The sequence below is a fragment of the Oncorhynchus clarkii genome, chromosome 20 (assembly GCF_045791955.1).
Source record: "Oncorhynchus clarkii lewisi isolate Uvic-CL-2024 chromosome 20, UVic_Ocla_1.0, whole genome shotgun sequence".
NCBI lineage: Eukaryota > Metazoa > Chordata > Actinopteri > Salmoniformes > Salmonidae > Oncorhynchus > Oncorhynchus clarkii.
The window spans coordinates 19,742,303-19,767,206 of NC_092166.1; the positions used below are offsets into that span (position 1 = coordinate 19,742,303).

The window sequence follows — 24,904 nt, forward strand, 5'->3', positions numbered from 1 at the left end:
GTGTTGTGTTCAGATCACATGACTGGATCAAATGAATTGATCTGGGTGAACCAGCATTGCTCTTCGAGATGCCCTGTCATTGGCTCATTCTGGGGGGAATGAGCCAATGCAAAGCTGTCATTGAAGAATCTCAAATATGTAAATATTTTGATTTGTAGAAACCAAAAATAATTGTTAAACATGATTCCATGTTTAATTTCATAGTTTTGATGCCTTCACTATTCTACAATGTAGGAAATTAGTAAAAAATAAAGAAAAACCCCGGAATGAATAGGTGTCCAAACTTTTGACTGGTACTGTACATCCTAAGCATAGCTCATTGTTCTGAATTCTTCCTTTAACTGATTGACTATCAACAGAAAGCTGATGTCTTCTGGCCATGCTCCCCCACCCATCCTCTCTCTCTCCTGGGCCCTGTGGTTGGTGGAGATCATGTTACAGCAGGAGGAAAGCACTGCTGCTCTCAACACGCAGCATTACATGATAGTCCTGACTGACTTGGGGAGATTTAACCTGTCCCTGTTCAGTGCGGACTGTGTCTGCCACTGCTTTCTGTGCGCACACAGCACCTGTTCTCATTTGAAGACTATTTGACTTTTGTCCTGCATATTTTTGAAATTCACATAACAGGAGATGTAGGCCTACATCAATATGCAATGAAAGAAAAAACCCTGAAATACAACCAGTGTGTCCTAGGTCCTGCTCCTCCCTCTGAATGGGATGGTGTGTTATGATCAGCTGTCGGCCCCACTCCCCACACCTCCCTTTGGTCTCTCTGTGACCAGGTGCAACTTTAAGTTCTCTGTGGTTTAAGGCTGCAGCCTGCTGAGCATCTGTCATACAGTACAAATCAGACAAACACCACCGGGGAAGCTCTAGCAGATGTTTACAGTTGACCAGTCACCAACAAATGTGCTTCCCCTTTCTACTCTTTCTGACTTGTTGCTCTCAATTTCATGTCATGCTGCTCACACATTGAAGTGAGGTAATCATGGTATAGCTACCGGTCCTCGCAGATTCAACTAATGCAAATTAGCAATGTGTCTGTGGAACTTGGCTGATTGCATTGAAAAATGAACGATAGCTCTCAAGTCAATTGAATGTACAGTAACTGTGTCTTTAGGTTTGGATCAAACTGTAGTATGCCTCTTCTTGTTCAGGCCTTCAAAGAGAGGAGTGGGTGATGCCTGCAGAAGTTCATTAAGAAGGATGCGTTTCATAAGCCAAGGTGAGTCAGCTGAATCAACCGTTCTCATTCCCTCCCTGATATTGTGCCATTTCTGCTTTGGAACTGTCCTGTCTGAGCCATAAGGCAGGAGCCTGTCTCGTGTTTCCGAGGGCGTGAGGCAGTTTGATGTACAAGTACAACCCCTGTACAGGACGCTAGCCAACGGTGTATAATATAGTGTATATTATATTTGTATTTAACAACAATCTACATTTACTGACATACACAACTCTATGACAACAACAATAAGCTGTTTTGTTGGTTCTATAGAACTGCTATAAACCAAATATTGATATTATGTAATGCTCTGCAAAGTGAAAGTAAAGAGAAGCGACAGGCCTCTGCAGGTTGACTGGCTAGTGAAACGAAAGCCAGCTGCCTGCTGTGTTTAAAACACACACACACTTCTTTTGTCTTTTGCCAGCCCATTGTTGCCTCTGCTTTGTCTCATGTGACAAGAGCAGGCCATTATCTTGGTGAAAAGGGAAACCACTTTTCGGGGCCGGGCATCATCAAACTATTGGAATTTTCGAGTGCTCTCTGCTCTCTCTAGCTGCTGGATTTCCGGAGGCGGGGCCAGGGAAGAGTGGGGGAGGGGATTGGAGATCATCGGCTGTGGCTCTGAGGGGATTGTGCTGTAGTTTGTCAGCTGTCATTAGGAGCAGATGACACAGGAGGTAATCTGCTGTTTGTGCATGTCCTTGCTCCAGCATGTGCCTCTGTCTACATCGCTGCGTAGCGTGTACAGCGCTGTGACTGCCTGTCTGCCTGGGCTCAACGTTAACCAGCCTATGTGGGAGGGCTTCTCCTGTTTTTGCTGTGAAACTGAGTCGACAGTAGCCATGGGTCAGACACTGTTGATTTATGGACCCATGTTTGGTCAAAGGGGTAAGTAATCAAGGAATGGAATAAATAGCTATTGTTTCCCAATGGAGGAGATTACATTGTGTGTGTTTAGAATTGTTTGTTTCTTGGTATAGAATTGTTGCTGTTTTTAGGCGAGTGTTTTGTGTGTGGGATTTTTATCTATGTTGCGTCTTTGAAATACACAACGAACTTCCTACGGTATCCTGAGAGGAATTTAGATGTCCACAGAACATTCCATTAGCTCTTTGTTGTGTGCTGTCAGCAGTCCTACTGATGCCACCGGAGATGAACAGGTAAAGCCCCTCTGTAAACAACCCCATAAGGGCCACCAGTCTGGTGAGGAGGCTGGGATACTAAATTAACTTTGTATATAGAGCTGTGAATGTGTGGCCAAATAAATGTGTACAGTTAACTGACAGTAAGGAATTTAGGCTTCTGGATCCTGTCATCAGACACGAGGGCTCAGAAGTGCATTTCATTGGGCTTTGGTCGAAAGTAGTGTACTACATACTATTTTTATTTTTTGACCAAGTCGTATAGTAGGCCCCTCCCCTAGCTGTCGGTCATGGGGCATCTGTTCAGTAGAGGGTCGAGGAAGGTGAACCTGGCTCTTTAACACACCTCTCACCCTGCCCTCACTCTGCCCTCACTCTGCCCTCACCCTGCCTGCTTCTTGCCTGGCATAGCAAAGCATAGGTGTCAGCAACAGGTGGGCTGCAGGCCTAAACTAGTTCGCCACAGGGTGTGTTCAATGGTATTGATCTGGTTCCATGATCAATGCATTATAACATTTGGCTCCTTATGTAGTGCACTACCTTTGACCAGAGCCCAATAGGCCTATATAAGGAATATGGTGCCATTTCTGACACGGACATTGTCAAGCCCACACAGGCTGTAATGTAAGGTCAGCCTGTTATTTCCATGTTGCCTTCCATCGGCCCATTGAACATAATCTAAAATCTAAACCAATTTTGTGTGCTCAGTCAGTGTACAGAAATATTTCTTAGAGGATCATTTGGACTAAATCTAAGTAAATTACATTGACTGTTCGCTTCATTCAAGTAGCAATTTGGGATGTATTAATGTGACAGAAGTGGGTCATTGATGATGAGCACACTTGGACTACACTTCACTTCACAGCGCGCACACACAGTCAGTCGTTTGGTGCACATTCCAGCACACAAGTGTCACAAGCCATCAGTAAATTAGGAAAACACAATAAAAGACTTTTAGAAATGCCTATCCTGCTTTACCAATGATAGCAGCCGGGGCTGAGCAGATAACATCTGGATGGTCCTATGCTTTCGGTCTATTAGGAGTGACTCATTTCTTCTAGATACATCCAGTCTTCTGGATATTCTATGATATCACCATTAATTCACAAGAGAAGTGTTTGCTAATTCCGCTATGGGTTGTGAGTCATAGGATGTGTCCCAAATGTCACCCTATTCCCCATTTTTTAATTCCCTATATAGTGCGTATGATCCCTGGTCAAAAGTAGTACACTACAACAGGAATAGGGTACTGTTTGGGACGTACCATAGCTGTCCACTGAAGACTGAGCAGGGACGCCAGCCTCTTGGACCAGGGTTGATAGCCATTAAAGTGCCTTTTTTTCAGGTCTGACTTTTGTCTTGGCTGGCATTGCTAAGTGTGTACCCTTACTATAGGGGAGAGGGGCTAGGGGACATAGGCAGGGGAGTGTATCTCAAATGGCACCCTTTCACCTAAACATGTGCTCTACTTTTGACAAGGGACCATACAGCTCTGGTCAAAAGTAGTGCACCGAATAGGGTGCCATTTGGGATATCCCCAGGTAGTGTGAGTGGGCCAGGGGACGTCGGCAGGCCAGGGCTGAGCCCTGATTCAATTTGACCTGAGGGATCAGCCTGATAATGGCTGGCTCCAGCTCTCATCCGACGTCTCGTTGAATTGATTATTTTAGTCTGCTACCTCCCTGGTCGCACCAGTATCAGATCAATGTGCAGGGGTACAAGGTATTTGTTTATTTATTTGTATTTCACCTTTATTTAACCAGGTAGGCTAGTTGAGAACAAGTTCTCATTCACAACTGCGACCTGGCCAAGATAAAGCAAAGCAGTGCGACACCGACAACAACACAGAGTTACACATGGAATACACAAACGTATAGTCAATAACACAATAGAAAAAAAGATGTACATAAAGGCAGGGTAAAGTGGCTAGGCATCAGGATGCATAATAAGAGTAAGAATAAAGAACAGAGCAGGGGCGAGTTGACTTTGTTGTTCCTTTTTGTAATTTACAGTTTAGGAATTGACTTGCGTGACAATGGAAAAACCACAGTATTTAATTTGGTTTTGTTTATTAGGATCTTTTAGCCCACCAAGGGCTAGTTTTCAAGAGTAATTGAAAAAGTAAGAACTTTTTCATTGTTTTAGCCTACCCAATGTGGTGGTGTTGGGCTGTGTGTGTTAGTCTATTTTGGTCCATATGTCTTTTGTCTCCCAGACAGCGAAGAGGTTACAGGATAAACAACAGCTGCAAACATGCGTAGCTACAGAAAAATGAAGGCTCCTAATCTACATGTACACTAAAGATTTAATACCCAGTGTATATGTCTGATGGGAGGGCTTCAGCCCTGTTACCGTGAGGTTTTATACAGGCTTAGACATCCTCCAACAGTCGAACTGACTAAGAGGGTCCATGTCATGTCAGTCTGCATGCGTGGTATCTCAACATCCTCAATAAGGCTATTCTGAACTCTGTTACGCAGGAAAGCAATCAGGCCTATGTGATCAGAAATATTTAGATTTTATATTACTCCTATATTTGGTAGTGCTGGCCAGCCTTGATACTCTTGTCAAAGCACTTGACTCTCCAGGGAGGATGATGGTGATGAAGAGAGCAGTTACATCTGATTATGACATCATGGCGTTGATCTGATGTGGCCCCATTCTCAGCTCCCAGGAGGGTGGTGACCTCACAAAAAGCATGCTGGGACCGATTGTTCCATCACCGCTCGAGGCAGGCACACTCTTGATGAATTAACAGTGATGAAGCCTACCACAAAATGCTAACACCCCAGCATCTTCTCCTTCCAATCCAATGCTAATGAAATTAGAGCCAAGTGCCTCAAAGTAAAACCATTTAAAAACAATTTCAGCAGAGAGAAGAAAACAGTTCAGAGGTCAACTGAGCCATTTTAAAGAATGAACCGTTGGATTGACCACTGCTTCCTAGCGGGATTATCCTCCTGATCAAAACACAAACCACTGTTCTGCTTTTGGGAGAATCAATTGTCGTGTAGTGTGTTATTTTCAACCATAAAATAATTACAATTGTTTTAATCGTGTTGTGCACCTTTGTAGGCCGTGCAGCATGCCTAAAACATTCATACTATTAAAAAAAAAAAGAAAAGGACATTTTTATACTTAGGAGGAGAGTCTTACGCCTACTTTCCCTCACGTGTTATGGACCTGTGGAAATTGGAAGACTAATGTTCTGGCCACACCGGTTGCATTACGTGCGTGAGCGTTACAAAAGAAATGTACACGTGTTATTCAATCATTGCATCCACACTGCTCGAGTGCGTCAACGAGCATCTGCATAGCTAGGTGCTTCTGTTTGACTCTTGATGCGCTGCAAGTCCCGCCTCTCCCTTCTCCTGATTTAGTTTTTTAGGAGCGTATACCCATGTGGGTTATTGAAAGATGAACTGAGGTCCAGTTGCACCTTAAAGATGGTTGCCAACTGCAATATAAATTCCAAAGAAGAAGCCTGAAGAAGAGATTACAAGACACAAACTCAGTTTACCCTTTTATCTGTGGATTCATTGTCGGAATAGAGGACATTGTGCATTTTAGGTAAAAAATAACGACCCAATGTTTATATCCCTGGACAAATTAGCTAGCAACAGCAAGCTAGCTAGCTAAATTGCCACACATGTTTTAATGCTTTCGACCTGTCCCCAAATGAATATAGTTCAGAGTTTGTTTTGATATTTCAACCTGCGTGTCCTGATCGTGTCTGGTGTGAGTGGATAAAATCTATATGCATGAGATCTGCTCGCCCGGTGTAGTCGACATGTAAGGCATCATAAAGATCCATTTCCTCCATTGCATTTCGAGGAGGAGTAAGAGGATGTTACTAAATCTCTGCAAATGTGTCTACATTTGTCATTAAAAGCTGCATCGTCTACAACCCACGATCGGATTCTGGCCTATGGTTACTCCTACGTTATCAGACCATTTTTAAAGGGCTTTTGCCCTTTTTCTTATGTGAAAAGTATTATAAGTTGGAAGACCTTGCTCCAAATCACTATAGTCAAAGGCCATAGTGTGCTATTTTACTCAATGGTGGAAATGGCTGAATGGCCAACATTCTGAAATGATTTGTAACTTCTGAATGCATTGAGCTGCTACCTTGTAATGGAATGAGGATGTAGGCTCTGTCCATGCATTTAGAGCAAGCAGCCAGCCAAATAGCAGGCTGTTTTACAATGGGTTGCGTCTCAAACGGCACTCTATTCCCTGTGTGGAGCACTACTTTTGACCAGGACCTATAGGGCTCTGTTTACTGAGAGTCATGTGTGACCATGCCTCTGTTGTATTGTACTACCATTACCTTTAGGAGGGCATCTCTTGTTGTCTCTTCATCAGGACCAGAGGCTGTTTCACAGGGTAGGCTATATAGCGTTCTATTACATAATATTATATTCTCCCAAACACCTGCTCTGATTTTAAACTCAAAGCTACTTTTCAAGCTACTTTTCTCAGCACCACGGAAAGTGCTACAGTCTAAATGGGACAGTGGCTGATGTCTTCAATATTCTCACTGTTATCTAATGCCTACAGTACAGCTTTACATTTATACCCAATCAGTTGAAGCTTTACAGTGAGAATGTCTTGTAATTAATTACCCATCAATGTGAGCAAGGAAACATGTTTCCCTGCATGGTTTAACATGAACATGTTGATTGCCAAAATCACTGCGTCAAGATAATTGTATGATCTGTTTTGTTTCATGAGAGCTTTGATAAGCGCTCTCTCTCTCTCATAATTAACTGATCAAGTGATTAGCCCTAATGATTCCTTCCTGTATAAATTTGCTAAGCATGCATACATGAAAGAAGTAGATTGAGACTCCTCCTGCTCCCACTCCTCCTCCTCTTTCCTTCCTCCTCTCTCTGCTCCTCCTACTCCCCTCCTCCCTCTCATCCTTCTGATCGAATGGGGCCATTGTACTCTCAGTAAGGATCTGTGGGCTGATTATTCATTTAGATGAGCAGGCAGATTTGCTCCAGCCGGCCCTCTACTCCTCTCATCTGCTCAGTGGCAGGTCCCGGCTGTGTGTTATGTAATGGTCAGGTGATGTGCTGTCCTGTTAGTAATTTAGTCTGCTGCTCCACCAGCAGATCAGCTCAACGCTAGGCTAGCTGACACCACCACTGCCCTAAAGACCAGCTAGGTGGCCACACTGTCGCATATGTAATGAAACCTCACTGTACATAATATGCTTTTGCTGTTTTCATTTGGGATATATTTATTCAGGAATTGGGGTATTTATTATGATTAATTTATTTCAATTGTCCCCCGGGTAGATACAGATCACCATAGAAGTGTATTTTCACATTTAGTCAGAAATCTGTGATGCGTTTTGCTTATAACCATCATTCTGGCTAAAGCAGTTCCATTTTGAATGAGGCCACGGGAATCTGTCTATTCAGATCAGTTGTTGTGATTATCCTCTGTTTTTAAGAGTTATTTGCGTGACTGTTCTTGTCTCTATGTACCACTGTTGTTTCATGTATTTGTGTGGACTCCAAGAAGAATAGCTACTGCTTCAGCAAAAGCAAATGGAGATCTGAACAAACCAATAGTTCACAGCCCCTTGTTGTTGACAGATCTCTTATTGTTACTTTTCAAGTATCAGCCAATACAGGACTTGAATGTCAACCTAGTTGCCACATCCACACATACTGGGTACAAGGAAAGAGTTCTGTTTGGACTACTAAGGTGCTTTGTCCCAAATTGCACCCTATTCCCTTTAAAGTGCACTGCTTTTGACCAGAGCCCTGGTCAAAGTACTCTACTATAAAGGGAATTGGGTGCAATGTGGGATGCAGGCAGGGTCTCCAATATCGTTCGGTCTGGCCTGGTTATACACCCTTTAAGAGACGCTCTTATGCTGCTTTTTGACTGTAACACCAGTGTTGCTCCAGTGTATATACTATACTAGGGAAATTGTTTCCATAGCTGGAGCTGACAGTGAGGACTGAAGAGCAGAATCAACAACCTCTGCATAATCATAACAGTTGCTTTGTGAGAAGGTGTTAAAATTCACAGTCAGCCATTAGTAATGTAAATGCAGGCTGAACAAGAACCAGTGGCCTGGCTTTGGCCTCAAGTGAAAGCAGATGCACCAGAGCCATGGCCCAGTGAGATACGGGTGCCGGCCTGGGTAGATGGAAGCTGAGCATTTTGGGTAAAACACTGGTGGAAATGCGGCATTACTTTCTGTAATGGACAAACAGAGCATTGACCGGGGAAGGGTCTTGGACAAACAGACTAGTGGGGGGAGGGGAACCTCGGCTGCAAATGCAGCAGAAACACACGGTGGCCATACACTCGGGTCTTCCACCTTCTGCTTGGATTTGATGAGAGACGTGTTAAACCGAAGCCCATGCTATAACACAGCCACACAAATTGCCTTATGTTGAGGTAAACATTGACACCTCTTACAATTAGCCTTCCCACACAACGTAGCTTATTGTGGGATGCCGTGTACTAGATCTGTGGCTGACAGTCATGATTAACACCCATCTCAGTCTCTCATAGGTTCACTAGCTGCTGTCAACACATTTTGTTAGTACAATGATGATCCACAACATCTCTCCAATTCAATTTTAACGGCATGATCAAATGTTATTAGTCACATGTGCCGAATACAACAGGTGTAGTAGACCTTACAGTAAAATGCTTACTTACGAGCCCCTAACCGACAGTGCAGTTTCAAAAAATGCGGCTAAGAGATAAAAGTAGCAAGTAATTAATGATGTAGCTAGTCTCTGGGTTGCTCATTGTCCTAAAAGGCATCTTTGTTTCAAATGTATTGCACAGACATCCAGTAACTTGCAGGTGCTAGGGTAGAAAAAATGAATGGATAAAATATTGGTAGTAGAGGTTGACCGATTTATGATTTTTCAACGCCGATACCGATTATTGGAGGACCCAAAAGCCGATACCGATTAATTGGCCAATTTTTTTAAAATATATTTGTGATAATGACAATTACAACAATACCGAATTAACACTTATTTTAACTTTAAATTGATTTTATTGATGTATTATATTAATCTCAAGTAAATAATGAAACATGTTCAATTTGGTTTAAATAATGCAAAAACAAAGTGTTGGAGAAGAAAATAATATGTGCCAATATGCAATATGTGCCATGTATGTGCCGTGTAAAAATGTGTGCCATTTTAAAAAAGCTAAGTTCCTTGCTCAGAACATGAGAACATATGAAAGTTGGTGGTTCCTTTTAACATGAGACTTCAATATTCCAAGGTAAGAGGTTTTAGGTTGTGGTTAATATAGTATTTATAGGACTATTTCTCTCTCTACCATTTGTATTCCAAATGGCCCCTACCTGGGCTCAAACCAGGAACACATCGACAACAGCCACACTCAAAGCAGCGTTACCCATCGCTCCACAAAAGCCGCGGCCCTTGCAGCGCAAGGGGAATAACTACTCCAAATCTAAAAGCGAGTGACGTTTGAAATGGTATTAGCGCACACCCAGCTAACTAGCTAGCCATTTCACATTGGTTACACCAGCCATTAGGCTGATAGGCTTGAAGTCATGAACAGCGTTGTGCTTGCGAAAAGTTTCTGGCAAAACGCACGAAAGTGCTGTTTGAATGAAGGATTACGTGCCTGCTGCTGCTCAGTCAGACTTCTCTATCAAATCAGACTTAATTATAACATAATAACACACAGAAATACGAGCCTTTGGTCATTAATATGGTCGTATCCAGAAACGATCATTTCGAAAACAAAACGTTTACTATTTCAGTGAAATACGGAACCGTTCGGTATTTTATCTAACGGGTGGCATCCCTAAGTCTAAATATTCTTGTTACATTGCACAACCTTCAATGTTATGTCATAATTACGTAAAATTCTGGCAAATTAGTTTGCAATGAGCCAGGCAGCCCAAACTGTTGCATATACCCTGACTCTGCGTGCAATGAACGCAAGAGATATGACACAATTTCACCTGGTTAATATTGCCTGCTAAACTGGATTAGTAGTTATAACTAGTGAGTATGATTGATTGTTTTTTATAAGATAAGTTTAATGCTAGCTAGCAATTTACCTTGGCTTCTACTGCATTCGCGTAACAGGCAGGCTCCTTGTGGAGTGCAATGGTTAGAGCGTTGGACTAGTTAACTGTACGGTTGCAAGATTGGATCCCCTGAGCTGACAAGGTGAAAATCTGTCGTTCTGCCCCTGAACAAGGCCGTTAACCCACCGTTCCTAGGCCGTCATTGAAAATAAGAATGTGTTCTTAACTGACTTGCCTAGTTAAATAAAGGTATAAAAATCGGCGCCCAAAAATACCGATTTTCGATTTATGAAAACTTGAAATTGGCCCTAATTAATCGGCCATTCCGATTAATCGGTCGACCTCTAATTGGTAGATACCCGTATACTGATTAATGCTCCAGCGGTTTATTGCAACGTTTCAACCTGAAGGTCTTCGTCAGGCTTGAGCCTTAATGGTGTCTTCTGCTCTCTTTCTGTAGTTGGTGATATTTGCTGAAGATGAGTAGTTCGGGGGACAACACCCCCGACCCTGCTGCCAGGGGAGAGTCTCTTAAGCGGAAAGAATGTGGCCCGGATCTCCTGGGGCCCAGGTAAGATCAGCTGTCAAACACACACAACCATAGTATGCGGCGCAAATGGCATCCTATTCCCCCTATATAGTGCACTACTTTTAATTAGGGCTCTTACAGATCCCTCTCCAATACACCTACGCCTCAACACAAACTTAGTTACGGATCCATTTCCGTTGTAAAGCTCTAGAAGGTCATTCAGCAGTCAGGTTATACACCGGTCATACGGAGAGCATGTAGCCATTCAAAATGGCACCCTATTCCCTATTTAGTGCACTAGTTTTGATCAGAACGTGATCAAAATAATTGTACTTTGTACAGAATAGGGTGCCATCGTGCAATGACAGAATACAGAATGACATGTTTTTTACTTTCTTGCCGTCTATTAATCTTAAGTACATGTATAGGCTATCTAAATTGTTTGCTTAAGTTTGGATAAATAGACACCACACACATTGCTGTGAAAGTATTTTTCCTAATCAGTGTTGTTCACTTGCCCTGGGTTGTCGGTTGTCTTACCTCGGTCTCTGTTTCCACAGCCCCAAGAGGAGCATGGAAAAACCAAACCGGGAGCATGAAAACAAATACATTGAAGAACTGGCGGAGTTGATCTTTGCAAACATCAATGACATTGACAACTTCAATGTCAAGCCAGACAAATGTGCAATCTTGAAAGAAACTGTGAAGCAGATTCGTCAAATAAAAGAGCAGGGTAAGGCTTTATTTGACTTTATTGACCCTTTTCTAATATTGAGTTAATTCCCCTCCATTGTAAGCACACACATTCCTATGTCACAACAATCACTTGCTTTCTTCAAAATACCACACTTAATGTACATTTCATGTGTGTGTGAGCGAGCAGGACTGCGCGTGTATTTCAGTCAGCTGCGTTGTGTGTGTGTCTGCTTGAAGGGCAGACAACAGCCGAGCAGATGCGCACGCACAGTGCGCATCTACAGACTACAGTGGAAGATCAGATGAGACACTCTTCTTGATGATAATGAAAAGCAGGCTGTTATTCACTGACTGGATTATATAATGATGAGCAATGTGATGTAAGACTCAGAGGAAACTAGGAGAGAGGGAGAGAGACGGCCTACTGTATTATGCAGTTGAAGTCGGAAGTTTACATATACTTAGGTTGGAGTCAATAACTCGTTTTGCATCAACTCCACAAATTTCTTGTTAACAAACTATAGTTTTGGGAAGTCGGTTAGGACATCTACTTTGTGCATGACACAAGTCATTTTTCCAACAATTATTTACAGACAGATTATTGCACTTGTAATTCACTGTACTTGTAATTCACAATTCCAGTGGGTCAGAAATTTACATACACTAAGTTGACTGTGCTTTTAAACAGCTTGGAAAATTCCAGAAAATTATGTCATGGCTTTAGAAGCTTCTGTTAGGCTAATTTATATAATTTGAGTCAATTGGAGGTGTATATGTGGATTTATTTCAAGGCCTACCTTCAAACTCAGTGCCTCTTTGCTTGACACAAAATAAATCAGCCAAGACCACAGAATATTTTTTTCCAAATGTCTGAAGGTACCACGTTCATCTGTACAAACAATAGTACGCAAGTATAAACACCATGGGACCACGCAGCCGTCATACCACTCAGGAAGGAGACGCGTTCTGTCTCCTAGAGATGAACGTACTTTGGTGCAGAAAGTGCAAATCAATCCCAGAACAACAGCAAAGGACCTTGTGACGATGCTGGAGAAAACGGGTACAAAAGTATCTATAGCCACAGTAAAACGAGTCCTATATCGACATAACCTGAACGGCCGCTCAGCAAGGGAGAAGCAACTGCTCCAAAACTGTCATAAAAAAAAAGCCAGACTATGGTTTGCAACTGCACATGGGGACAAAGATATTACTTTTTGGAGAAATGTCCTCTGTTTGGCCATAATGACCATCGTTATGCTTCTAGCCTAGTTGGACTAGTAACCGAAAGGTTGCATGATCAAATCCCCGAGCTGACAAGGTAAAACAAATCTGTCATTCTGAACAAGGCACTGTTCCGTGGCCGTCATTGTCTGGTGCACTTCACAAAAGAGGAGGAAAATTCTGTGGATATATTGAAGCAACATTTCAGTTCTGCCCACACATGGGATTGAGGTCCGGGCTTTGTGATGGCCACTCCAATACCTTGACTTTGTTGTTCTTAAGCCATTTTGCCACAACTTTGGAAGACCCATTTCCTGACTGATGTCATGAGATGTTTCTTCAATACATCCACATAATTTCCTCCTCAAGATGCACCAGTCTCTCCTGCAGCAAAGCACCCCCACAACCTTGCTTCAAGGTTTGGATGGTGTTATTTTATTTTATTTTTTAACCTCCTAACCTATCCTTAACCTCCTTTTTAACCTCCTATAACTAACTAAGCAAGTCAGGTTAAGAACAAATAATTATTTACGAAGACGGCCTAAGTGCCTTGTTCAGGGGCAGAACGGGGATTTGTAACCTTTCGGTTACTGGCCCAACGCTCTGACCACTAGGCTACCTGCCGCCCCAGCAGAGTTGGTTAGGCTGTCTCTACATGTTATCTAGAGCGATAGTGACGAACTGTGCTGCTGGCAACACTGGCCATGACTTTTTTTTTGCCAATGTTTACTGACACTGGTCATATTCAGCAGGTTTTGCACATTCCTATATTACTCAGTTATTTTGCATTCTGGCACACTCAGGCCTTGAAATAAATCCAGTGCTCTGAAATTGGAGTAGATATCCAGAGAGAATTTACGAATGCAAGAGATGCTAACTGAAGAACAGTCGATCAAGTTTAGAATGGCTATCTAGAAAAACGATTCACATTTCTTCCTTGCTAACCAAGTGACACCTGCATCTCTAGCTGTAGCCACGGAAAATAATATGAGGGGGGGGGGGAGTCGGTCACTCACCCACTCCTTTGATGACATGACATCCTCCCAGGAGCTAGCTAATGTTAGGCTCCGGGTTTTTAGCTTGATGACATGACATCCTCCCAGGAGCTAGCTAATGTTAGGCTCCAGGTTTTTAGCTTGATGACATGACATCGTCCCAGGAGCTAGCTAATGTTAGGCTCCGGGTTTTTAGCTTGATGACATGACATCCTCCCAGGAGCTAGCTAATGTTAGGCTCCGGGTTTTTAGCTTGCTAGATAAATGGATATGCTAGCTTATTAGCCATGGCATAACTGACTTGTGATTATTGCCCATGCTAGTTTGTCAATAAAATCAATCTCTGCCTTAGTTACATTCGTCCATTTTTGTCATTGAAACCAACCGTGCTTACTGACTGGGTGGAGGCAGCAAACGATTGTATTGTATTAAAATTGTATTAACCGTGCATCCGTCTATTCTGCCATCATGGAATCTTGAGTCAAGTAGAACCTATTTTTTTTGTGTGTTTTTTTTGTTTGTGTATTTTACCCCTTTTTCTCCCCAATTTTGTGGTATCCAATTGTTTAGTAGCTACTATCTTGTCTCATCGCTACAACTCCCGTACGGGCTTGAGAGAGACGAAGGTTGAAAGTCATGCGTCCTCCGATACACAACCCAACCAAGTCGCACTGCTTCTTAACACAGTGCCATCCAACCCAGAAGCCAACCGCACCAATGTGTCGGAAGAAACACCGTGCACCTGGCAACCTTGGTTAGCGTGCACTGCTCCCGGCCCGCCACAGGAGTCACTAGTACGCGTTGAGACAAGGATTTCCCTACCGGCCAAACCCTCCCTAACCTGGACAACGCTAGACCAATTGTGTGCCGCCCCATGGGCCTCCCGCGACAGAGCCTGGGCTCAAACCCAGAGTCTCTGGTGGCACAGCTAGCACTGTGATGCAGTGCCTTAGACCACTGCGCCACCCGGAAGGCGGACTGCACCAGATTTGCTAGTTCATGCTGTGAGATGTTACCCCCTCTTCCACCAAGGCACCTGCAAGTTCTCGGACATTTCTGGGGGGAATGGCCCTAGCCTTCACCCTCCAATCCAACAGGTCCCAGACGTGCTCAATGGGATTGAGATCTGGGCTCTTCGCTGGCCATGGCAGAACATTGACATTCTTGTCTTGCAGGAAATAACGCACAGATTGGACTAGTGTGGCTGGTGGCATTGTCATGCTGGAGGGTCATGTCAGGATGAGCTTGCAGGACGGGTACCACATCAGGGAGGAGGATGTCTTCCCTGTAATGCACAGCGTTGAGAGTGCCTGCAACGACAAGCTGAAGTGTTCTTTGAGATACGGCCAGGGATTTCCTTCCTCATGGTCTTCAGAAGACCCGGCCACTGGCTTGGTCTCTGTGTGTCGTCTCCTGAACCTGCTCAATCTCATTAGGCTCCATTTTATTTTTCAAGTTGATTAGGAACCCTTTTTTTTTTTCATGGCACATGGCTACTTTTTTTTTTTTTTTTTTTACTGTTAGAAAATCCTGCTACCGATCTTCATTTGGTTTGCATACACAGCTGTGATTGGGCCGTTTTGGCGCGATGCGTGAAATTGAATTGGTCCATCTAGTCATGTTACTTGTCACTGACGAACAAGTGAACAGTTCTAGCTGCTACAAAAGGTGCAAACTTTATGCTTGCCATGATGTGTATCCCTTTTTTAGATTGTACTCTGTAATGGATGGTTTTGAAAGTACACAGAAAAGCTATTCAATTACAGGAACGTGAGTAGTTGTAATTTGTTACTTCCACCCCTGAGTTTAGAATACCAATTTGTAGTTCAAAAAGATCTTAGCTAAGAATTAATCAAGGATTCTAATATTTTTGCTACATTTAATGCAGTGGTAGTTGGTGGACAGGAATGTCAGCTATGTACCCTATTGAGGCAGACAGGACAGACAGAGGACAGCTTGACTCTAGTGGCACCAACCAATGACACCACAGTACGAGGGAGAGAAAGGGAGAAATATGGGAGGGGGGGAAGAGGAGCTCCAGAGGGGAGGATGACTGGATGGGACGGACGGGTTTATTGAGGCATTAATACAATATCCAAACACTCAATGATGCACACTGGTATTTAAGTCAACACACACATTCCCAAGTACATCAACAGTATGGTGGTTTACTGTTTGCACTTGGCCTGGTATAGACTGTGGGAGACTTTAAAAAAACATTTTTTTATGGGAAATTATGTTGCTAATGATTATCGGTTGTCCCAGACTAAATAATATTAACACAACAACAACCTGTGGTAAGTCATTCTCAGGGTTGGTAAAATGAGTGCCACTTATTAAAAAAAAAAAAAAAAAAACAAAGTTCTGTTTACAGGATTCTGTTAGTTTGAATGACAAATTATTCTCATTGTCTTTTTGATCCTCCCATCTCAGGATTTTTGTTTAGAATATGGTATATTTAACTAGTTGTGTTTTCTTTCAACACAACACTCCCTTTGCAATGACTGTGCTGGGGCTGACGTGATTACATGTTAACTAGTGAAACATGTCTAACAACCTCACTCTCCTCCCTCACTCTCTCCCTCCCCTCTCTCCAACCCTGCAGAGAAAACAACTACTGCCAATGCAGAGGAGGTACAGAAAGCACACGTCTCGTCAACAGGCCAAAGTGTTATTGACAAAGACGCTCTTGGACCAATGATGCTCGAGGTGGGTGTGAGCAATGCACACTATTCACAACACTGACTCACTTTGGATCATGTGATCCTTTACCTTGAACACACACAAGTCGCATGATTAGCAGGACTTGTGAAATCGACACATTTAAAATATGTAGGGTTGTATAACTCCCCCTGCATAGTGTTGTAGCTAACGCCCCTGCAAGTTTGGTAATGCAAGAATAGAACAAAAAGTAAATCCTCACACTGGTATAATGCCCCCAAAATGTGTAATAAGACAACATTTCGACTCAAAACTGGGTCTTCGTCAGGACAAGTTGTTCACCAATGCACTAGCCTGGTCCTCATTTGGCGACAGACAGAGGGGTCCCTCTATCTATAAGCAGGGAAAGTGGTAATCAGCGAGTGGCTGCCAGTGTTATTCTCCAGTTCTGTCTAATCTGTTGTCAGTGGGTATTTATTCTCCCTCTGGCTCATACGTTTCTGCATTCAGACAGTGTCTGCGTCCCAAATGACACCCTATTCCCCACATAGTGAATAGGGTGCCATTTGAAATGGCCTACGTCATGGCATTGACACAGTAGACTCTAAATATAACTGCTGCGGCCGGTTGTCCGCGCTGTTTGAAGTGGTGCAGGTTGGGAGCAGGGACAATTCACAGCCAGGCTGCTGACGTGGTGGAGGAGAGGATTACTCATCATTCCTGGCGGTAACCAACCATGGGCCATAAAGCAAACTCTGAGAAACCTCTCTGTAGCTGCCAAGAGGACAGGCGATTTACCCGAAATCATAGCTTTTAAAACCCGTTTCTGTCTATGTGGAGTTCCAACTGTGTTTTCTATTGCACACAGAATAGCTGCTGTAGCACCATGGCTAAAGCACGTTGATAGAGGAAGAGTATTCCTATTTTAATCATGTTAGTGTTTCAAGCAGAGTTTTACCCTAGTTTGACCCATTTGTCATTGCAGTTTAGTTACATTGTGTACAACCCAAACCCACTAATATGACAGTGAATTGTTGCCAGGCCAGAATAAGTGATTACAGGCTTAGGCTCAGGGAATGCGTTTAATGGCCTAGCTGTCCTGTATACACTCTCCTGTCCTAAGAGACACACACACACACACACACACACACACACACAGTCTCTGGCTGAGACTTCTTTTTCTCTAAGCTATTTAGTTCACTGAGGATGATGAGCCTGTTGATACACAATGCTCTCAGTGTAGTCGGTTCGCTATGCAGTAATGCATGGTTATACTGTATGGTTATATTCCGACTTGACTGTCCGACTTGCGTGCCGTCATGTTTTAATGATGAAGCCCACGATGCATCCCAAATGACATCCTATTCCATATATATCATGCACTACTTTGGACCAGAAGCCTATGTGCCCTACTTTTTATCAGGGCCTTATAAAGGAAATAAGGTGCCATTTGGAACTAAGACTCACTTTTCACACGCTGTTAGCTAGCCCATTTTACGTCCGATCATTCCCTGCTAATGTTTTGATCTCGAAGCCTGTCTTTAGTATGGTAGCTTTGTGCTGCTCAGCCGTAATTTACTTCTTATGCCCTTTTCTCTTCGTAATGGATACGGGTATTTAAAAAATAATAATTATTATAATATTCCGTAGATGATGGCTCTCTATTTTGTATCCTCACTGTAATGGCTCTAGAACACTTTGGCTAATGGCTCAGTAATATCGCATAAATCTCCTCTTAACCCATTGGAACCCAGACCCTAGATCAACACCATGCTTGCATCCCAAATGGTACCCTATTCCCTATGCACTACTGTCCAGGCCTCATAGCACTCTGGTCCATAGATGTGCACTATATAGGGAATAGAACATCATTTGGGACACAATAGATAACAAACCTGAATATACCAAAGGTAGCTGATGTTTCTCCCATTTTCGATAATCTGTCTACAGTTTCTGTCAATTCACTAATAACCTTCTTCCTCTACTCCCTCGCCGACCTGTTTTTGTGTATATCAAAATACAAATTTCTGTCTTGTATGTATCAGTTAAGTCTTTTTCTTCTAATAAACCTCATCTTCTCCCAATGCCTTCCTCCACAGGCGCTGGACGGGTTCTTCTTTGTGGTGAACATGGAGGGGAACATTGTGTTTGTGTCAGAGAACGTGACCCAGTACCTGCAGTATAATCAGGAGGAGCTGATGAACACCAGCGTCTACAGCGTCCTGCACGTAGGAGACCACGCAGAGTTCATCAAGAACCTTCTGCCCAAGTCCCTCGGTGAGTTATACTACACCTTTCTCTCACTCCTTTATCAATCCATCACTGCTGCCCAAGTCCCTGGGTGAGTTGATGTACCCACTCACACTCACTGTGACCCATCTATCAAATATATACACTTTTGTGATGAATGTCTAAATCATGTATAAGTAATTTAATTGAGTTGAACATGAAGTGTGAAAATGCTAATATAAGTTGCATTGCATTGGATTTGTGTCACAAATGCTAAAAATATAGCATTTGAAACAGTGGCCAGGTAAACAAATCCAAAGCATGGGTTGCTGTCATACCTTCTTTAAGAAGACTTTAGATCGCCAGTGAATGAGTCAGTCATGAATGAGACAGGAAATTATGATTTGATATTCGGTGCCAATGGGGACAGTAAGTTGATCGTTTTGACCTTTTGCCCACTGTGTGTGCCCCCTAGTGAACTGCAGAGCACCGCGGTCCAGTGAGAATCCCAACAGGAATAGCCACACGTTTAACTGCCGCATGCTGGTCAACCCCCACGGGCCCTGGGAGGGAGGTGAGCAGGAGCCCCAGGACCAGGAGGTGCAGCAGAAGTATGAGACCATGCAGTGTTTTGCCGTGTCCGAGCCAAAGTCCATCAAAGAGGAGGGAGAAGGTACATAAATGTTTGTTTACCATCAAATCAAACTTGAGTTGAAAACTAAAGAAAATTCAATGATTGACATAAAAGAAAAAGGATGTTTACTGTCATCATGAAGTACCTTTATGATCAGTTATCCACTCCCCTGTCTTCCCATGAGGGGTTAATGCTGAACTCTTGGAATGATGTCTTCTATCTGAGTAAATGTCACTAAATCTTCCAACATGGAACATTAATATGTTTGTCAGATGTTACATGTGCTCTTCAAGAGCACTACACTCTAAAACTAATCATTTTAGGAATGTAGAGTTTTTCCAATTTTGGATGCTATTATTAGTATGCTTATCACAAGAATACACTTTGGTCAGCCATATTGGAGTGTGGAAGCTTTGGTTTGGACAGAAATCGTAGACTTGGGTCGCGTTCATTAGTGCAGAACATTTTACAATGGAAAAACAAGCTTTCCTTATTGGACATGTGCAGGTAGTCCCTCCTCTTTTCGGGCTGTTTGTTTCTGTTCATTCCTAGTGAATACAGCTCTGTGGGTCTGGGTGTCTTTCCTCTCCGTTCATCTCCGTCTCTCCAGTGTCCTGTCCTCCTTTAGATTCCTGTCATCCGTCAGACGCATCCTCAGAGAGGACCATGGGACGTCTAATTAGTGTCTGCCACTTCCTCCTTTCCCTTGGAGCTCCCAGGGAAATATGTCTTGTCTAATTTTAGTACCGCCGTCCATCCGCCACTGCTTCCAAGATATTCTGCAAAAAAAAGTATTTTGACATTGAAACCGCATCATAGCTTCAAATTCAATGGAGATGTGTTGATATTGAGTAAGGACAGTAGCCAGGAGAGTTGAGGCAGGGTGTGAACTGAACATCGCCAAGTTGTATCACCTACCGCCTCCAACCAAGAGGATAAGTTGGAGGTCATGTTCATGAACTTGGACTACTTCTAGGTAAAGCTTTTAATATGTTTTTGGTTCTCTTTGTAAAGATTTCCAGTCTTGCCTGATCTGTGTAGCACGAAGGGTTCCTGTCAAAGAGAGGCCCATGCTCCCAACATACGAGAGCTTTACCACCAGGCAGGATCTCCAAGGTAGGGGACAACTACCACTTTGCTACTGTACTGTATTCACCTGTTCTAAGTAAGTCTCATCACCTCTGTGGGTTGGGTCTCAGAGTTTCATCATTCGGATTCAATGTTTGCTTGAAATCTACATTAGGATTACAATTCTGACACCAGTTGAATAGCCTATGCGCAATGAAGCCATTGTCTCATGTCAGAAGGCTGTTTGTCTGATAACTTGCAAGTACTGATGGGATAGCTAAGAAGAAGTCGGTCTACAATATGCTGTCCTATCTTTTTAAAATGTTACCAAGGTGATATCGTCCACTGAACCCCCTTTCATCCTCAAGAGTCGGAGTGAATCTTACCAAAAACGATTAACCTGTAACTAATATACGTTTTTTTTCATGAGCACTTCTTCACTGTCTAAATCCAAGTCTAGTTGAGGTGTTTTGTGGTGGTAGAATCAGTATTTATGAAATTCAAAATGTGCACAAAAATTGGCTAGCTAATGTGTCTGCTTGCTGGCTGAACCGGATTCAAATCAATTCACATACCCGATGTTGAATACGCCCACTAAGCATAGTGAAATTCGAGTCTTCATGTAACCTGTTGTGATTAGTGCACCGAGTTCTACAGCAGAGCTGACTGCTCTCTGCTACGTTATCGCATCGGCCAAATGATACAAAGTAACGAGGCACAGTTCCAACTATCAGATGCTAATTTTTGAGAACAGTCCCATAACTTTGGTGCCTTACAACTTAATCAACAAGCTGGAAAATTAGCTACTGTATGGCCATTCAAACAAGCTTGCACTAGGCTGCTAGTTGCAGCATGGTTTGTCGTAATCGCTAGTGCGTCATAGCTTCCGAGAGCGGAGTGATTTTCAGAATTAGGAACTAGTGTTAGGCAGATGAGCATAATCTTGATTTTTAGAGCTGAGTTCCACGTCCTACAAGAAAGATGGGTTGAGGGACGAGCGTCGCGTAGGAGTGATGCGATCTGACGTAAGACAATGCAATGACGCATTGTGCTTCTTTCTGCTTTGCTTGCTGTTCAGGTTTTTGGCAGGGTAATTGTAAAGCGCTTTGTGACAACATGCTAATGTATTAATAAAATAAAGTTTAATTGATTGAAGCTGGGGAAACTAACTTAGCATTGCAATCTTAGGTAAGATCACGTCGCTGGACACCAGTCTGCTGAGAGCCTCCATGAAGCCAGGCTGGGAGGACCTGGTCAGGAGATGTATCCAAATGTTCCACCTGCAGAACGACGGGGAGATGTCATTTGCCAAAAAGCATCAGCAAGAAGGTACATCTCACGGGATCTCTAGGCCTTTGATCCTCAGTTGATGAATGCCCAAATTTGAAAGCATGTCATTAAATCTCTCTCCCCCATATCTCTCACTCTCTCCATCCCTCTCTCTCCAGTCCTGAGACAGGGCCATGCGTTCAGCCCTCTGTATCGCTTCTCCCTGTCCGACGGTACCATTGTGTCGGCTCACACCAAGAGCAAGCTGGTGCGCTCCCCTGCCACCAACGAACCTCAGCTCTACATGTCCCTCCACATCCTCCAGAGGTACGTCTCCCCTGAACACCACCTCTCTCTAGGTTCAGGGTTATTCAACCAGGGGTCACGGAGGTACTTCAGGGGGAGCTGTCGGAAGTTTACTTTCACTTAGGTTGGAATCATTAACTAGTTTTTCAACCACCCCACAAATTTCTTGTTAACAAACTATAATTTTGGCAAGTCGGTTAGGACATCTACTTTGTGCATGACACAAGTCATTTTTCCAACAATTGTTTACAGACAAAATGAAATAATCTATAATTCACTGTGTCACAATTCCAGTGAGTCAGAAGTTTACATACACTAAGTTGACTGCCTTTAAATAGTTTGGAAAATTCCAGAAAATGATGTCATGGCTTTAGAAGCTTCTGATTGGCTAATTGACATAATTTGAGTCAATTGGATGTGTATTTCAAGGCCTACCTTCAAACTCAGTGCGTCTTTGCTTGACATCAGGAGAAAATCAAAAGAAATCATCTAAAATTGTAGACCTCCACAAGTCTGGTTCATCTTTGGGAGCAATTTCCAAATGCCTGACGGTCCCATGTTCATCTGTACAAACAATAGTACGCAAGTATAAACACCATGGGACCATGCAGCCATCATACCAGTCAGGAAGGAGACGCGTTCTGTCTCCTAGAGATGAACGAACTTTGGTGCAAAAAGTGTAAATCAATCCCAGAAGAACAGCAAAGGACCTTGTGAAGATGCTGGAGGAAGCAGGTACAAAAGTATCTATATCCACAGTAAAACTAGTCCTATATCGACAGAACCTGAAAGGCCGCTCAGCAAGGAAGAAGCCACTGCTCCAAAACCGCCATTAAAAAAGCCAGACTACGGTTTGCAACTGCACATGGGGACAAAGATCGTACTTTTTGGAGAAATGTCCTCTGGTCTGATGAAACAAAAATAGAACTGTTTGGCCATAATGACCATCGTTATGTTTGGAGGAAAAAGGGGGAGGCTTGCAAGCCGAAGAACACCATTCCAACCGTGAAGCACGGGGGTGGCAGCATCATGTTGTGGGGGTGGCAGCATCATGTTGTGGGGGTGCTTTGCTGCAGGAGGGACTGGCGCACTTCACAAAATAGATGGCAACATAAGGAGGAATATTATGTGGATATATTGAAGCAACATCACAAGACATCAGTCAGGAAGTTAAAGCTTGATGTCAAATGGGTCTTCCAAATGGACAATGACCCCAAGCATACTTCCTAAGTTGTGGCAAAATGGCTTAAGGACAACAAAGTCAAGGTATTGGAGTGGCCATCACAAAACCCTGACCTCAATCCCATAGAAAATTTGTGAGCAGAACTGAAAAAGCATGTGCGAGCAAGGAGGCCTACAAACCTGACTCAATTACACCAGCTCTCAGGAGGAATGGGCCAAAATTCACCCAACTTATTGTGGGAAGCTTGTGGAAGGCTACCCATTAATGTTTCACCCAACAATTTAAAGTCAATGCTACCAAATACTAATTGAGTGTATGTAAACTTCTGACCCACTGGGAATGTGATGAAAGAAACAAAAGCTGAAATAAATCATTCTCTCTACTATTATTCTGACATTTCACATTCTTAAAGTAAAGTGGTGATCCTAACTGACCCAAGACAGGGAATTTTACGAGGATTAAATGTCAGGTATTGTGAAAAACTGAGTTTAAATATATTAGTCTAAGGTGTATGTAAACGCCTGACTTCAACTGTAGTTCAAATAACACTAACTGTAGTCAATTACACTCACTGGAGTATATGACATGCACTACTGTAAAAAATAAAAAAAGACTCCAAGTCCAACTGGCAGCTTAATTAAATAGTACCCGTGAAACACCCGTCTCAATGTCAACAGTGAAGAGGTGACTCCGGGATGCTGTCCTTATAAGCAGAGTTCCTCTGTCCAGTGTCCGTGTTCTTTTGCCCATCTTAATCTTTTCTTTTTATTGGCATGTCTGAAGTATGGATTTTTCTTTGCAATGCTGCCTAAAAGGACAGCATCCCAGAGTCGCATCTTCACTGTTGACGTTGAGACTGGTGTTTTGCGGGTACTATTTAATTAAGCTGCCAGTTGAGGACTTGTGAGACGTCTGTTTCTCAAACTCAACACACAAATGTACTTGTCGTCTTGCTCAGTTGGACACCGGGGCCTCCGACTCCTCTTTCTGTTCTTGTTATAGCCAGTTTGCGCTGTTCTGTGTACACAGCGTTGCACGGGATCTTCAGTTTCTTGGCAATTTCTTTCATGGAATAGCCTTAATTTCTCAGAACAAGAATAGACTGATGAGTTTCAGAAGAAAGTTCTTTATTTCTAGCCATTTTGAGCCTGTAATCGAACCCACAATTGCTGATGCTCCAGATACTCAACTAGTCTAAAGGCCAGTTTTATTGCTTCTTATTCAGAACAACCATTTTCAGCTGTGCTAACAGGAGGGTTTTCTAATGATCAATTAGCCTTTTAAAATGATAAACTTGGATTAGCTAACACAACGTGCCATTGGAACACAGGAGTTATGGTTGCTGGTAATGGGCCTCTGTACACCTATGTAGATATTCCATTAAAAATCAGCCGTTTCCAGCTACAATTGTCATTAACAATGTCTACACTTTATTTCTGATCCCTTTGATGTTATTTTAATGGACAAAAATGTGCTTTTCTTTCAAAAACAAGGACATTTCTAAGTGATCCCAAACTTGAATGGTAGTGTATGTAAGCTTTCTTGAATTGGACAAATGACTAACATTTGTTTAAACAGCTGCTCTTAGCGAAAATGTGTTTGGAATTACTTTTCCAGCTAATAGGCAATATTACTGTTTACAATTAGTGTCATTATTTTTCCCTCCCTACATTATCTTCCAAATCTA

General features: G+C 42.9%; 1 protein-coding gene across 8 annotated transcripts in view; it reads left to right on the top strand.

Moving 5' to 3' along the window:
• The window catches only part of LOC139376046 (nuclear receptor coactivator 2-like), a 49,651-nt gene that overhangs the window by 5,702 nt on the left and 19,045 nt on the right, over positions 1 to 24,904 (top strand). For 4 of the 8 annotated variants that reach the window (XM_071118168.1, XM_071118175.1, XM_071118171.1 and 1 more), the window contains exons 2-10: positions 1,161 to 1,228; positions 10,887 to 10,997; positions 11,516 to 11,688; positions 16,473 to 16,576; positions 18,628 to 18,805; positions 19,233 to 19,430; positions 20,406 to 20,507; positions 21,648 to 21,788; positions 21,908 to 22,055. In XM_071118168.1, the coding sequence (XP_070974269.1) occupies positions 10,906 to 10,997; positions 11,516 to 11,688; positions 16,473 to 16,576; positions 18,628 to 18,805; positions 19,233 to 19,430; positions 20,406 to 20,507; positions 21,648 to 21,788; positions 21,908 to 22,055 (1,136 nt within the window). In that variant the 5' untranslated portion in view covers positions 1,161 to 1,228; positions 10,887 to 10,905. Of the gene's footprint in view, positions 1 to 1,160; positions 1,229 to 1,865; positions 2,117 to 10,886; positions 10,998 to 11,515; positions 11,689 to 16,472; positions 16,577 to 18,627; positions 18,806 to 19,232; positions 19,431 to 20,405; positions 20,508 to 21,647; positions 21,789 to 21,907; positions 22,056 to 24,904 lie in introns of those variants that run through there. The other 4 variants (XM_071118169.1, XM_071118172.1, XM_071118170.1 and 1 more) reach the window with 3 other exon arrangements.